The sequence below is a fragment of the Crocuta crocuta genome, unplaced genomic scaffold (assembly GCF_008692635.1).
Source record: "Crocuta crocuta isolate KB4526 unplaced genomic scaffold, BGI_CrCroc_1.0 scaffold101, whole genome shotgun sequence".
Classification (NCBI taxonomy): Eukaryota; Metazoa; Chordata; class Mammalia; order Carnivora; family Hyaenidae; genus Crocuta; species Crocuta crocuta.
This window is the reverse complement of record NW_027527956.1, coordinates 1334549-1350955: the sequence shown is the minus strand read 5'-3', so window position 1 is coordinate 1350955 and position 16407 is coordinate 1334549. Positions and strand designations below refer to the sequence as shown.

The 16407-nt window shown below is 37.8% G+C and overlaps 1 protein-coding gene across 1 annotated transcript in view; it reads left to right on the top strand.

The window, feature by feature from the left end:
• The window catches only part of RTTN (rotatin), a 165538-nt gene that overhangs the window by 99425 nt on the left and 49706 nt on the right, over nt 1-16407 (top strand). The window contains exons 33-35 of the mRNA XM_077752674.1: nt 1410-1599; nt 3027-3118; nt 13654-13744. Of these exons, the coding sequence (XP_077608800.1) occupies nt 1410-1599; nt 3027-3118; nt 13654-13744 (373 nt within the window). The remainder of the gene's footprint in view (nt 1-1409; nt 1600-3026; nt 3119-13653; nt 13745-16407) is intronic.

The window sequence follows — 16407 nt, the reverse complement described above, 5'->3', positions numbered from 1 at the left end:
ACACTGGGACCACCATGTGCTAGTTGCTCATTATATAATCTTTTCTTTTTGTTTTGTGTTTTGAAAGAGCCTGAGTAGAGGAGGGGCAGAGGGAGAGGGAGAGAGAGAACTTTAAGTAGGTTCCACCCTCACTTTGGAACCTCATGCAGGGCTGGATCTCACAGTGGTGAGATCATGACCTGAGCCGAAATCGGGAGTTGGATGTTTAATGGACTGAGCCACCCACGCACCCCTAAATAGTCTTATTTCTTATTAAACATATAAATTGCTCTATTAAGAATAAGCACGTGGTATTAGGTAGGTTTATTAGAATACAGCAATAACAAATTCATGATTGTAAAAGATATTTAATAATGATGTAAGAGGTTTTATTATAATGATAATAGCCTGAAAAAGAAAGGTTGATGGAAATGATCTTATTGATGTAATTATGCCTTTAACTTGTGAATTATTTGATCTTCCTCGATAGTTAGTTTTAGCATCCATTTTTCCTTGGTAATAAGGAGGCATGAAAAAAGGGACCCAAACACAAGTTTCACAGTCAATGATAAACTTTGAATATGTTTTGAGCGTACCTTTCCTGGTGGCACTTAGATTTCTGTTTTCTGTCTTTTATTTTTCTTTCTCTTATGGCCTGTTTTAAAAATCATAACTTTATTATCATTTTCTAAAAATAGAAATATTTATAAGCTAGTGATAGGATTATTTGCAAACTTAAGCAAATCCTGCTTGATTTTTGCCATTGGATATTCCAGGAAAGTAGTGATGGGAGTGCGAAAAACTATTTGGAAAAAAGTGCAGAGAGATTAAAATTGTATAATGGCAGATTCTCCTCAGCCTCCTGATGGAAAGTGTGTGTGTGCGCGCACACGCGTGCGTGTGTGTGCCTGTGAGTTCCCCTTGGGGGTAGATTCAATGAGAAGTAATGGCAGACAAGTCTTATCATGGGTAGTGATGAGTCATTTTCATTTTTCTTTGGCATATAGATAGATGTGAAAAATAATCTGGAATATAATTATTGGACCACATTATTTCAGATATTTGCACACTGATTTTATTCTGTGTAGGCTGAAAAATACCAGTTTTATCGTATTTGTGGCTCAAGTATGTAATTACTTGATTAAAACGACCATTTCATAGAAACGTATTAAACTATATGTTTATCTCTTAGGAGGCAGAATAGATCAGATTTCTGCCTTCAGAGGATTTGGGGGCAGCAAAATCTTAAGAGTACTATGCAGTAATTTGCCCTAGGTCACTCTGTTTTGAGTGCAGAATGACAGAGGCAAGTGTAAGGCTTTTGGTAGCACCTGGGACCCATGTGATTCATTGAGGAGAATGTGGGGCAGGTCTTTCTGAAGAAACTGTGTTATAAATCAGTGTCTCCTTTTCTCTCCCTTTTCGTCCAGGGCCCCTGTGTCCACGATGAGGATTCCGGCCTGTCACTCGTAGGAAAGCCTGCCCTTCAGGCTCTGTTATATCACTGCCGTTTCTATGAACATGTGAATCAGATGGTAAAACATTGTTACCTGGGACGGTATATATGTGACTTGAAATTTTCTGCTCTTGATGGAACTTTAGAAGGCAGTGATTTAAATGGTAAGTACATTATATTTTTATTTTTATAAAAGCTACCTTTTTAAGAACTGTTGAAAACCTATGTGTTTCAAAAATAATATTGAAAATATGTGAAAAATAAGAGTACACATTGACCTCTGGTCCCACTGTGCAAAGATTACTTTTGTTAACATTAGGGTATATTTTCTTCTAGTCTTCTCTCTCCCTCTAGCTTTTGTTTGTTTTACATGATTGTGTTCATATCTTATGTACATTTTTGTGTCCCCTCCTTTCGCTAGACATTGCGTAAGCATTTTCCTATGTCATAAATTCTTCATGGAAACCATTTTTGATATCTTATTAATGTTTTATAAGTTATTTCATGCCCTTCAGTAAAGCTTTACAGGTTTTTTCTCTGTTAGATGTTTTAAACTTTTTGGAAGGTGGTTCTTCCTAGGCAATCAGACCTTTTCCTACTAAATTTTCTTACTTGTTTTGCTAATATATCAAAAAATTACTTGTTTTTGGTTTGGTACTCATTTATCAAAATATCTTACTGAAACCTTTTTATCTCTATTTGTAGATTCTTTTGGATTTCCTAAGATCTTAGCACATGTACATAATTTTCTCTCAAAATAGTAAATTATTTAATGATTTTTTAAGTAAGTTGTAAGTTAAAATTAATTTGTAATAGTAATTGTTGAAAACCTTGACATAATTTCACATTTACAGAAAAGATGCAAGAATCGTACAAGCATTCCCAAATATTAACATTTTGCTATCTCTGTTCCCCTATGCCAAGTGTATATATATGCGTATGTGTGTGTAAATAAAATCTATTTAGTTATATGCATGTATACATGTATAGATATAATTTTTTTCTGAGCTCTTTAAGAGTGAATTTCAGAAATAGTTCCTTTACCCCCAGATACTTAAGTCTGAATTTCTAGTTCGCTTTTCTGCTCAATTCTTGGAGAAATTACGAGGAAAATGATATTTAATGAAGTTTTTGAACATTTTAAATAAATGTCCCTATTCGGAAAGTGACACGTTTCATTGTTTGGATTTCTCTGGATCACTGTTTCTCAAAGCTTGGTCCTTGAACCAATGTCATGATGGTCTTTTGTGAACTTGTTAGATGTGCAGAATTAGGGCTCCCACCCCAAACTGGGGGGATGGAATCTCTGGCAATAGGAAATTACTGTAACAGTAGCTCTTTAGGATTCTTAGGCACATTAAAGTTTAGGAGCTGGTGTTCTTGCTAAATTGTATTAGATTAAGCTAAGCAAAGTCCACTAATGGTCAGTAAAATTTCCATGAAACAAGGTTTTGATATAAATTAAGAATAACAAAAATTAAGCAAACTCTTTTTCTTGGTTCTTGATTGGCTTCCTGCAACAAGTATTCTTTCTGTTAATTGCTCCAGTAAGGAGGAGACTGTATTCATGTTGACAGTTTTCTTGTTCCAGGTGTAGATGATTCATTCAAGTTTTGGAGAGCTCCATCTAGGTTGTCCAGTCAAGCTCAAGATCCAAGTTCTCTCTCCACCGTGGAAACAATGGTACTTTGAAAGAATGCATTAGTGCTTCAAACTATTTTTTTTAATCTTTATTTATTTTTGAGCGGGGGGGGGAGGGCCAGAGAGTGAGGGTAAGGGAGAGGGAGAAAATCCCAAGTAGGCTCCATGCAGTCAGCACAGAGCCTAATGTGGGGCTTGATTCCATGAACCATGAGATTATGGCCTGAGCTGAAATCAAGAGTCAGATGCCCAACTGACTGAGCCCCCCATGCCCTGCAAGAATGCATTAGTGCTTCATTTTGAATCTCTGGAAGTTTGAATTTACATAGTGGATGGACAGGGTAAGCTGTGATTTACTTGAACTGCTGTCTATGCAGAGTTAGGGTCTGATGCACTCATATAGCTGCACTGAATGTCATTTTAGATGAGTTTACAACCTTTTTTATACCTTATTTAAAAGAACCAAGAGTGTAAAAGTTTAGGTGTTTATCAATAGTAATATAATAGATCCTATATAATCATAAAGCTTGATTACTCTGCAGTTTTGCTTAAGGGCAAAGCAATTTGGAGAAAGTGGACCCATTCAAATGATTCTAGTTTGGTACCAGAGATTTTATTTTATTTTATTTTTTATTATTTTTAAATGTTTATGGGGACGGGGGGCACATCTGTGTGCGAGTGGGGAAGGGGCAGAGTGAAAGGNTGATGCACTCATATAGCTGCACTGAATGTCATTTTAGATGAGTTTACAACCTTTTTTATACCTTATTTAAAAGAACCAAGAGTGTAAAAGTTTAGGTGTTTATCAATAGTAATATAATAGATCCTATATAATCATAAAGCTTGATTACTCTGCAGTTTTGCTTAAGGGCAAAGCAATTTGGAGAAAGTGGACCCATTCAAATGATTCTAGTTTGGTACCAGAGATTTTATTTTATTTTATTTTTTATTATTTTTAAATGTTTATGGGGACGGGGGGCACATCTGTGTGCGACTGGGGAAGGGGCAGAGTGAAAGGGAGAGAGAGAATCCCAAACAGGTTCCATGCTGTCAGTGCAGAGCCTGATGCAGATTTTGATCTAATGAACTGCAAGATCGTGACTTTGAGTCTAAATCGAGAGTTGGATGCTTAACCTACTGAGCCACCCACACACCCTCGTACTGGAGATTTTAAACAAATTTCTAAATACCTGTTAGAAGCTTGTTTTGATTATCTGAAATACCTGAAATTTATGCCTTCTTGCCTTCTTTTTTCTTTTCATTCGTAAGTTGCTTTGTTCTAAAAAGTTTGAGACACTCTAAGTATTCCTAATATGGTTGAAACTATGTTTCACTTGTTTAGAAGCATACAAAACCATGTACTGTCAAGTGGAAAACGTTATATTAAATCATAAAGTATTTTTGGAACAATTACTGTGTCATAAACCCTATTCGGAAGGCAAAACCTTGACCTTCCTGCTTGCGTGAGCAAAAATAATATGAGGATAATAAGCAATTACCAGGCAATAATAAAGTTCATCTCAAAATGAGACCCACCTCCCATAGTTTCCCAGTGTTGCTACTTTTTGCTACAGTTTTAGGAGTCATCTTTGCCCCTCCACCCAGAACCCAGAAGAGTTTGTGGTTCCTGCTGAGCTCAATCTTTATTTGGAAAAGTGGAGTAATTACCCCAGTTCCACTAGATGTCATGCTTTCCTTTCCATGCTAGAAATAGTATGTGTTTTTATCTCAGCAAGGGAAATAATATGATTAAATGGAAAAAGGAGCTGTATTGATTAGTTATTTAGTTCACAGAAGGACAGCATTAATGTGTGCTTAAAAGTAATTCCTAGGTCACTGTGTTTATTAAAAGGGCTATCGGAAATTTGTACATTGTTCAGTTCTTTGCTTATAGTAAGTACTCAATAAATAGTAATTGCTCTCATTAACTCTGAGAAGTTGTATTTATACAATGCAAGAGGATTTAAGGACTTTCACATTTCTCTATTTTGTGAGATAGTAATAATATATGGTAATAAATAAAATATGTAATAAAAATATGTATAATATATACTAAATATTTTAATAATAACAAATCTTATAGATCAGGATACTAGATTTCCTGAGAAAATTTTTGGAAATACATTTATTGCAATCATTACTTAAATAGAAGCATCTCTAGTAACATAAAATTGTCTTTAACTTGCTTGTTACATATTCTTTTAGAAAAAATACCAATGAAATTTTTTTTTTTAAAGAATTCTTATTATAGTTTTATGTAAGACATATTGTATAGTTTCTCAAAAGTTAATTATCTGTTGGAGTTTTTACAGTTAACTCTTTTTTTCTTCTTTTGGATTCCAAATAGAAGAGCTTTGGTATTGGTGACTTTTACTCACAGAAATAGTCTCATTACCCGAATTCTGCTACTTGTCATGTTTCTCTTGCCACGCCAGAGATACTATGTCTTTGTTCCAACAGGAAAAAAAAAAATCTAGGGAGTTTATTCACTATGCCAGTATTACTTTAAACCTAAGCTGTCATACCCAGACCAACTAATACTTTCTCAAGTAGAAGAATATGGTGAGGTGTATCAGTTCAGGAGATTTAAGTCTTGCCAATAACTGTATCTGGTTATTCATATCATTATTTTGTCTGTTTCCCAGATATAACAAAAGATGCAATTTGTTTATTGGTTGGTATTTTCATTTTGTCTTTCTGAGGAAAGCACTGTCTTTTGATTTGGGTCATATCATTTTGTGTGCTGTTGCTGGGTCATTATCCATTCTGTGCAGCTAATGCCATGTTAAGGACCTTGATGGTATCATCTAATGAATATTAGTTGTTTGGCAAACTTTGTAGGGATTGGGACATGTATGTTCGTAAATCATAGATCGATAAGGAGTGTCATTGTCACCTTGGGGGCATTGCCCTTGGAAGTGAGTGCCTCTTCGGAGATGGCTTCCATCCAGCTCAGTGTCTGCCCCCTCAGGTAGGAGGGTCAGGCATTGGTTGTGCTCCTGAAATCACAGTGCCACTTCTTAGAAATACCCGTATTCAGTGGGTATTTATACCTAGGAAACAGCCGTGTGCAGCAACAGTCTTAGGACCAAAATGTGGACTTTTCTACTGCTTTTGGGCAGAATTATGTCTGTATTTTTTAAAATCTGTTTTCTCAGTTGTCAAAATGAAGGAGATGTGATTTCTTTCCTTTTGAGCTTTTCTTTGTGAAATATGTGATTCTTCCAGACTTTTGGGAGCACCAGTTTAAGTAAGATTGATTTTAGTTTAGTCTAAGTTTATTTAAACATTTAAAGAGAAATTTTACTCATGGGTCTTCATAGTTTTAAAAGTATTGAAAGTCGGGGCTCCTGGGTGGTTTAGTCAGTTGTGTCTAACTATTGGTTTCAGCTCAGGTCATGATCTCACAGTGGGTTCGAGCCCTGCATCAGGCTCTGAGCTGACAGCATGCAGAGCCTGCTTGGGATCTGTCTCCCTCTCTCTCTCTGCCCTTTCCCCCACTCACTCTCTATCCCTGTCTTTCAAAAATAATAAACCAGCATTTAAAAGTATTGAAGGTCATTCTTACAATTGCTATTTTACAAAAGGAGAGATTAAGGCATACAATGAATAAGCGTCTTGTTCAAGGTTCCAGTGCTGGTAACTGACAGAATTATTTGAATCCAGAAGTATGTATAGCTCTAGAGCCCAGGTTGTTGGCCGTGATGTTATACTCCTCAGGACAAAGCCACATGTGCTCGGTGCCGTAATAGATGTTGTAGTCAGGGTGCCAGTGAGGTTATGTTAGAGGGATTGCTGAAATACAAAGTGATTCTGTATAAGAAGTGGCAGTTGAAATGGGCTTTAAAGGATTAGTCTCTTTTTTTAATTTTTAAATAGTTTATTGTCAAGTTGGTTTCCATATAACACTCAGTGCTCATCCCCACAAGTGCCCTCCTCCATGCCCATCCCCCCCGTTCCCCTCCCCCCCCCGTCAGCCTTCAGTTTGTTCTCGGCACTCAAGAGTCTCATGGTTTGCCTCCCTCACCATTTTCCCCCTTCTCCTCCCCCACGGTCCTCCATTAGTCTCTTTTAGATGTATACACACATTTGCAGGGAGCTGAGACGATATTCAACTATGTCTTAAGATTCAGTACCCAGGTACAGGGGTTGAAAGTCTAGTTGAGAACATGAAGCCTACTGAGAAAACCGCAAGCCACGTTGTGTCGTACTGAAAGCATTAGATCCCCAGCAGATGCATGGTTTGATTGGATGTGGGACAAGGGCCAAAGTTTAATCACCAGATAGGGGTTAGCTAGGAGAGGAAAATCTGTTTTTGGATTGAAGAAGTAAGATATAATAACTACAAAGCTCTTTCAGCTGAGTAAAATGCATGAAACATTAGTTAACCTTAGAGAGATATGTATTGGCGTTTGTGTGATGCAGTTACAGGTTTGTTTGTTTTTTTTTTATAGAATGAAGAGTAGACTAAGGACAGTTAAAACAGAGATGAATCAAAGAGGCCTTTTAGAAGAAAAATAGTTTTGATGTAGGAATAGTGATAAAGTAAGGGCACACCTCCAGTGTGGTGACCCCAGGAAAACCTGGGGAAACTGCAGTGTGCGTGATTGTAGAGAGAAAGAGAATGATATACTTTGTTTAAATAAATTCAACCACCTGAGGATCTAAGAACCCATATAGTTTAGTTAGAAAATATAAGTGAGATTCTAGTTCCTCAAGTATTGGTAATACAGGCCACTGGGCTGTAATATAATGAGAATGAACAAGTTTGTTTTTTGGTACAAAAATTTAATATTGATTCTTTAAAAAAAACTTAGATATTGATCGTTAAAAAACAAATCCCTCCATATTAGTTGTTACTACTGTGATTATTTTGTATGTGACATTAACATGAATACAGTGGCTGATGAAAAATATAATATTCCATTATGTGTGCCTAGTGTGTACTAGCTTATAAATAACTATTCTTAAAAAAATCATTAGAAAGAGCAAATAATATTTTATGTCTTTTTCTGTATTTTGTATTCACTTTGGTATGTTTGAAGTTATCCAAACTAAGTTACTATAGAGGTATAGTCATTAAGATCAAGTGCAAATATTTAAAGAAATTCGCAAAAACATTTTGAGATAGATTTCAACAATTTTTTTAAGCAGATAACTGTAACTGAAATAAGTAAAATAGGTTAGAGTCTTATTTTATATTTGTACTAAAATATATTTTAATTTTGGTAAAACTGATTATTATAATAAGATTTGATGTAAGTGGAGAGTCAGCTGTTGGCCTGTAGAGCTCAGAAACAATGCCCTCCAGTTTGCTGTTTGCCGAGGTGCTACAAACGGTGTTAAATGTACACCATTAGAAGGTGTTAAATCTACACCATTTGAGAGCGGTACCCTTTCATGAGTGAAGCAGGAGTGTCTTCGAGAAGTTGAGTATTTGGCATAGGGTCACAAAGCTAATGGACAGTAGAATATGACAAGCTCTAGGAAACTTGTTCTCTTGAATGATATACAGTGGGGCGTAGGCGTGGGCGTAGGGCCTAGGTCCTGGGGCTAAGTCTGCGTGTGAGTGCTCTTCTGGTTACACAGAGAGGAATCTTACATCCTCTTATGCTCACTCCTTCAGGGGTATTTTTCTGAGCTTTCTTTTTTTATGTTGTACACGTTCCATTTGAATCACGGATCTATGTAGTAAGAGCGATTTAAACTTCTGGTTATAATTTGTTTCGAATTAATGATTACAAACTGCGAAGCATGCCACAGCGGTCCTGCTCTCGCACGTAAGGAGGAAGGTATCACTTATAAAAGTGAACACATGAAGTCTAGTGTTCCTTAGGAACCTTTCATTCTTTATATTTTGCCACATTTGAAAAATGTGAGTAGATTTGTGCCCTGAGTTTTTCATCTCCCAAATCCTCATTTTCTTCCTTTGTTCTCTTTTCATTTTTTAAAAATCAAATAACTTATTTAAACACCAATACTACATTTGATGAAAGAAGATGGAAAGTATTATAAAATCACTTGGCAAATAAAATATTCAAGTCCTAAAGTAGCTTTCAAAAAACTTTGAAGTATCCAGTGAACTCTTTCATTTCTGAAAGGCAGAATACAAAGAAAACAGTTTCAACGATTGATACATTTTGTTTATATGACAGAAATTGTGTTTTTTTTTAAAAAACCCAAATTCTACTTTGATATGGTAAATGACTTTGCTATTTTCTGCTACTTGAAAGAGACTCTTAAAATTCTAACTGCCTATTTTACAATGAGGCATGATTTAGAAAACTTCTTTAGCTATCAAATCTGTTTCTAAACACATTGAAGAAAAGGCTATTATCTTTAGTTTTTATAAGAAAAATTTGATTCTGTTTTAGGACAGTGGCTTTGAGTAACACCAATTTATCTGCACTAACAGGCTATTATTGCCCCGTATAATACCAGTAAGGTGATAAAGCTTGAAGTATATATACTTCAATTCAAGGAAAACCCAGTTTTATTTGTCTTATCAAGGGAATGTAAATTGAAAATCTCAGGATGTGTCCTGTGGCAGACGAGAAAGAGGAAAATGTCTGGATTGTGATTTTGTACCAAAGCCATTTTAATGAACAGAGCAAGTGACAGAAGAATTAAACAGACTTAGTGTTATAAGGACAGCCCTGGGCTCCCACTTGGGGCTTTCTGGCTACGAAGGGGTAGAGAGCAAATGAGAATGTGAGTTCCCTGCTGTGGGGGCAAGGAGTGGCTAAGCCTGCTCAGTTTGCCAGAAAAGTAAGCCCACCCCTCCTCCCTCCTCCATGGAAACAGGAGTGGGGAGAAAGAAGTGTTTCCTCTCAAACAAGATTGGCCAGCATTTTGGAGGTTGGTCTGAGGGCTTCTTCTGACTTGAATGTATTTGTGATGTCATGGATATAGTCCTCAACTGAGAATCCTAATTAGAGTGTGGCCTTGGGCCCTTGCTTGTGGTCCTTATCTCTAAATGAGGACCTGGACTAGATGAGGCCTTTTCTACCTGTAGCATTATGGGCTCATGTGAATCTGCTCCACCTTCCAGAAGCTAATACTTGAATTTTAAAATTGACTGGTTGTTACTTTTCAAGATAACAAGTAAGGTATTTACATATTATTACGTATGATCAAATAAGCGTCCATTGGAGATTATTTTCAGATGGGCAAGGATTTGAGTATAGAAGCAGAGCAATTCAGTTTAATACCTTTTTGTCCTTACTTGTTAAAATAGTAATGTGCTAATATAGCAAATTTAAAAAATATAGATGTTAGTAGAAAATAAAATCGCCCACAATCCAGTGTTAAAGCACACTTTATTACTATGTAAAGAAGTCCTCGCGTCTTCTCAGCCGTACAGGGTGAGTTATGATACAGCTATGAGGGAGGTGCTTTCTAAACTCATATTTTCTAAATTCGTAGATCACTTCCTTGGACTGAACTGAGGAAAATCACAACTTTTATTAATGTCTGACCTTTGGTCACAAGCCAGCTATCTCATGGGCCCTTAGAAACCTCCTTTTCCTGCACCGAGTGCTCCCTCTGTTTTCATCTGTAGCGAGGGCTGCTTGAGTATCAGCTGGAAGGATGTGAATTGAAAAGATAAAGGATTCGAGCAGCCTTGTCCTCTTAAATCGTATCATATAAACAAAGGAGCTTGTGGTGGGTACCGTCTAGGATTAGCTCCTGCGCTCTGTGACATGGTCTCAGGTATGATGTCCCCACGGGCTGTGTCCTGCGCTCTGTGACACGGTCTCAGGTATGATTGTCCCCACGGGCTGTGTCCTGCGCTCTGTGACAAGGTCTCAGGTATGATTGTTGTCTCCACGGGCTGTGTCCTGCGCTCTGTGACACGGTCTCAGCTATGATGGTTGTCCCCACAGGCTGTGTCCTGCGCTCTGTGACACGGTCTCAGGTACGAATGTTGTCCCCACGGGCTGTGTCTTGCGCTGTGTGACACGGTCTCAGGTATGATTGTTGTCCCCACGGGCTGTGTCCTGCGCTCTGTGACACGGTCTCAGGTACGAATGTTGTCCCCACGGGCTGTGTCTTGCGCTGTGTGACACGGTCTCAGGTATGATTGTTGTCCCCACGGGCTGTGTCCTGCGCTGTGTGACACGGTCTCCGTCAGGACGTTGTCCCCACAGGCTGTGTCCTGCGCTCTGTGACATGGTCTCCGTTCAGGACCATCATCCCTACCGGCTGTGTCCTGTGCTCTGTGACATGGTCTCCATCAGGACTGTTGTCCCCACGGGCTGTGTCCTGCACTCTGTGACATGGTGTCCATCAGGACCATCGTCCCCACGGGCTGTGTCCTGTGCTCTGTGACATGGTCTCCATCAGGATGTTGTCCCCACGGGCTGTGTCCTATGCTCTGTGACATGGTCTCCATCAGGACGTTGTCCCCACGGGCTGTGTCCTGCGCTCTGTGACATGGTGTCCATCAGGACTGTTGTCCCCATGGGCTGTGTCCTGCGCTCTGTGACATAGTCTCAGTTATGATTGTTGTCCCCACGGGCTGTGTCCTGCGCTCTGTGACACGGTCTCCGTTCAGGACCATCGTCCCCACGGGCTGTGTCCTGTGCTCTGTGACATGGTGTCCATCAGGACGTTGTCTTCACAGGCTGTAAAAGTTATTTTGGATGTTTGTTGGCAGGATTTTTTTTTTTTTTTGCACATTTCCTAGAGCCTGTTGTAGGTAAATACCGTTTTTAGAAAAATACATTTTAGGTGTTTTCCTCTTATCTGTATCTAATATTACATAAAATAAGATATTTAATACATGATCATATATGAGTGATTTATTTAGACTGAAATTTGCCTGGATTTCTTTTTTAGATGACTTTATATGCTTGGCTTACATTTATTGGCTGTAGCTCTCTGGTGTTATTGTAATGTCATACTTGAAGTGAGGAGTGATGATTGAAGTCTTAAGTTGAAAGGGGGATTTTAAAAACTGTATAGAAGTTCCATCAATCATTTTCTTCAAATTTATCCTCTCTTTGCTAACAGAAACTGAAAATAAGAATAATCTTGGTTTATTTCTGTTATTAAATTTTTTTTATTAAAAGTAACCCTGGTATATTTTATTATTAAAATAAAAAACCTTGGGTCAGGGGGTGCCTGGGTGGCTTAGGTTAAACGTCCAATTCTTGATCTCAGCTCAGGTCATGATCTCGTGGTTCATGGGTTCAAGCCCTGCGTCAGGCTCTGTGCTTTCCGTGTGGAGCCTGCTTGGGATTCTCTCTATTTCCCTCTCTCTCTGCCCCTGTCCTACTTGCTCTCTCAAAATACATAAACTTAAAAAAAAAACAACTTTGGTTTTTGCTTTGACTCTATCATGGAAGTCTGAGTACTTGTATACTGACTGCATAACTAACATGCAAAGTTAGATATGCAGTCAGTATACAAGTACTCAGGCGTGTGGGATCTGAGTTTGAGGTGAGGTTGATTCATAAGATCTGTTGACATTCTCCTGACATGCCTGCTGCACATATGCACTGACCTGGGGCTTATCCAGGTGTGCGAAGGTCACACCATCTCAGAGAAGATACATTGGTGGTAAGAAAAAGGATAATCTGACCTCTCCAGGTAAGATATTTTTCACATAGAAGGTGCCAAATACATCAGTTTGAGCTTTTTCAGTTCTAGGAGGCCACACAGTCTGCTCGTCTGTAAACCTGTAGATGAAATTGTGTTTGTCTTCTACACAATTTATGTTATGTTTAATGTTTCAAAAAATACTGTATTCTGGGTGCCTGGGTAGCTCAATCAGTTGAACATCCAACTCTTGATTTTGGCTCAGGTCATGATTTCATGGTTCATGAGTTTAAGCCCCACATCAGGCTGTGGGGCTCCAGAGCCTGCTTGGGATTCTCGCTCTCTCCCTCTCTCACTCTCTCCCTCTCTCTCTCTTGTTCTCTGCTCCTCTTCCACTCACGTGCATGCTCTCATGCACTTTCTCTCTCTCTCTCTCTCTCAAAATAAATAAACTTAAAAAAATAAAAAAATATTATGTATCCTGAAACACAGTGTCTACATACTGCCTAAAACAGTTCTTTTGTGAAATGGGGAAAGGTAGAGAAGAATCTTTTAGTATTTCTGCTGGTTTTTTCATAGGCACTATTAAAATTTGTGTGTGCCATTTGAAACTTGTAAAAAAAAAATCCCTTTTATTATGAATCAAGGAGAATAGAACATCTCAAGGACACAATGAATTATGCAAAAGTTAAGGAAAGGAGTATGGTTTAGCCTTTTAACATTTGGGTGATAAGAGGAAGTAGGCCTTTTCCAGACCTCAAAATCCTAAATGGGCTTCACATCAGAACTCTGCTCATTTGAGTTACTGATTTACATAAATTCCAGCCAGGTCCTAAAAGCAATAGAAAGTGCCATTCAAAAAACCTACGATTCTCAAAATATGAAATGTTTTCCAATTATATTTAGTACAGTTTTGGTATAAACCTTCTCATTTCAGGATATTTTATGTCCATACTTGGTTCTGTTTCACTTCCCATGTGGTAACATTAATGCATGAGTGTTAGAGTAAAATCCTTCTCTTTGCTGCACTATAGGTGGTGTCCTCGTTGGGAAGTGAACCTGTGCTGTTTGGGCCTTCGGCAGTGCCTGTCCCTGAAGCCTCACACGACCAGTTTGTGGCTCAAGGTACCCTTTTAGGAAGACATTCTACTTTCAAGAAAAATGACAAGTTAGTCCAGATATTTTGAAAGCAGATGTCTACATAAAAACAAAATTAGGAGCACCTGGGTGGCCCAGTCAGTTAAGCATCTGACTCTGGCTCAAGTCATGATCTTATGGTCTGTGAGTTCGAGCCCAGCATCAGGTTCTGTGCTGATGGCTCAGAACTTGGAGCCTGGAGCTGCTTCGGATCCTGTCTGTCTGTCTGTCTGTCTCTCTTTCTCTCTCTGCCCCTCCCCTGCTCATGCTCTCTCTTTTTACAAAGTGAATCAAGTTTAAAATTAAAAAAAAAAAATTTTAAATAAAAGAACAAAATTAATTAACGTCACAGAACACAATGTCTAGATAAGAACAAAATGAAATGGCTCAGAACATGGTAGAATAAATAGATCTGAAATTAACAAAACAAATACCCTTAACACTAATTTAGTCATCAAATAGTCTGATTGCCATATGGTTCCTTATTAGTTAGGCACAGGTATTTCAGGGTTGAATTTGGGAATTCACAAATATTAGTTAACTTCGTTTGTCTCCCTCTTTAGGGAAAACACCTCAATTTACCCCAGTAGTCCACTTGCAAGTGGAGAGAATCTGGTCATAAGTATTTTCAAAGGGTGTGCTTCCACATTAAAGCACACATGTTGAGTCTATTAGAAATGCTTGATGAGTAGCCTGGGACTTATTTTTATTAATGGCAATATATAAATTCTCTTCTTTGTATTAGGGACTGCTTCCAACTCTATTATGCTTTATAAACTTTGTATATTTGGGAGATTATAGCTTAGCTTTTGTTTATTCTGGAGAATGTACATGCCTTTATTGTAGCATTAAATTCTTCACCTGGAAGGAATATCCTACCTAAAAAGAAGGTACTTTACACACTGAAGTATAAGCATCCACAGGGAAAAGGCTTTAGAAAACTTGAGAAATAATTGCTTAATTAAGACTTGACTCAGAATTTTTGTTATACTGTGTGTTCCCTGACTTCCTAAACAATGTCCCATTTTGTTTTTTAATAATTATGTTAACAATATAAAAAAGTATCTAATTGTAGAAAGTACTCATTTGATCTTAAGAATAAAAGGAGCAAACTCACATTTTTTAAATTGTTATGAACTCACAGCATGAAATGAAATTTGAGAATAATTCAAATAATCATACATTCACCCATTTAGTAAGTGTAGAATTTATTGGTTTTTAGTATATTCACAGAGTTGTGCAAGCATCACCACAATCAATTTTAGGACATTTTCATCACCCCAAAATAGCCTAGAGTAGGTATGTTGTTGTTGTAAGATGTTGTCCTGAATCCCATCTCCTGAAAGTAGTGTTAAGATAAAGATAAAATGTGATTTTTTTTTTATGTTTTTATTTATTTCTAGGAGAGAGAGAGACAGCGTGAGCAGGGGAGGGTCAGAGAGAGAGGGACTCACAGACTGAAACAGGCTCCAGGCTCTGAGCTGGCAGTCAGCACAGAGCCCGACGCGGGGCCTGAACCCGCGAACCGCGAGATCATGACCTAAGCGAAAGTCGGACGCTTAACCGACTAAGCAACCCAGGCACCCCAAAATGTGATTTATTTTTAAATTTTTTTTCATTTCTGGTGATAATGCTACTTCCGTCACCTTAGCAGGAATATCCAGCAGGACTCACCAGTAAAGCCGCTTAGTTTTTTCATTTGTTGTTTTGCTGCTGCTCAATTAACCAGGGAATGAATATGTCTTGAAGTGATTTAGGATGGGATGAAAAGAATTTTCTGTAAATGTACATTAGGGCCACTTCAGACATGTGACTTTTCACTTTTATATTTAGTTTCTAAACTTTTGTAAAAAAAAAAAAAAAAGTAAAAAAAACTTAAGGTCTCTTATGATCAGTAAGCCTACATTTGATACACGAAAGTGAAAGGAATCAATAAAAATGCTAGTGTACTTGACTACTATTAATGTAAGTAAGTAGGATAATTTTCTCTAGATAAAATAGAAAAGTTTTATTTATTTATTTATTTTTTAATGTTTTATTTATTTCTGAGAGAGAGAGACAGCCTAAGTAGGGGAGGGTCAGAGAGAGAGGGACGTACAGAATCCAAAACAGGCTCCAGGCTCTGAGCTGGCTGTCAGCACAGAGCCCGACACGAGGCTCGAACCCGCGAACCATGAGATCATGACCTGAGCCAAAGTGGGACACTTAACCGACTGAGCCACCCAGGGGCTCCTAGAAAAGTTTTATTTAAATACATTGGATGAGTTTGAATTTCTGACCTGCTTTGCCCTTCCCCTTTATTGGTATTCTTTTCTTCTGTAAACTTGACCTACAAAAGCTGAAAACATGTAATACATATCTTGTGAACATTTAAATTTTTCCCTTAAAACCAATTGAATGGTTTCTGTAGAATTACCTACATCTAATTTTCCAAATTTTATTTTGTTTAAAGTGTCAAATCTTTCTTGATGTTCCATTGTCTCAAAGTTCTGTAGTCCTAATTCTGCCCCAAAGGAATTAGGTAATTACATGGGAAAATGAAACTTTACAGTGGTGAAACCTGGTAGGTAGATACCAGTTGATCAAATCGTTAAACTTAACACTACCAATAATGGCACAGATAGAAATCATGGTTTTCTGATAGGATGCTC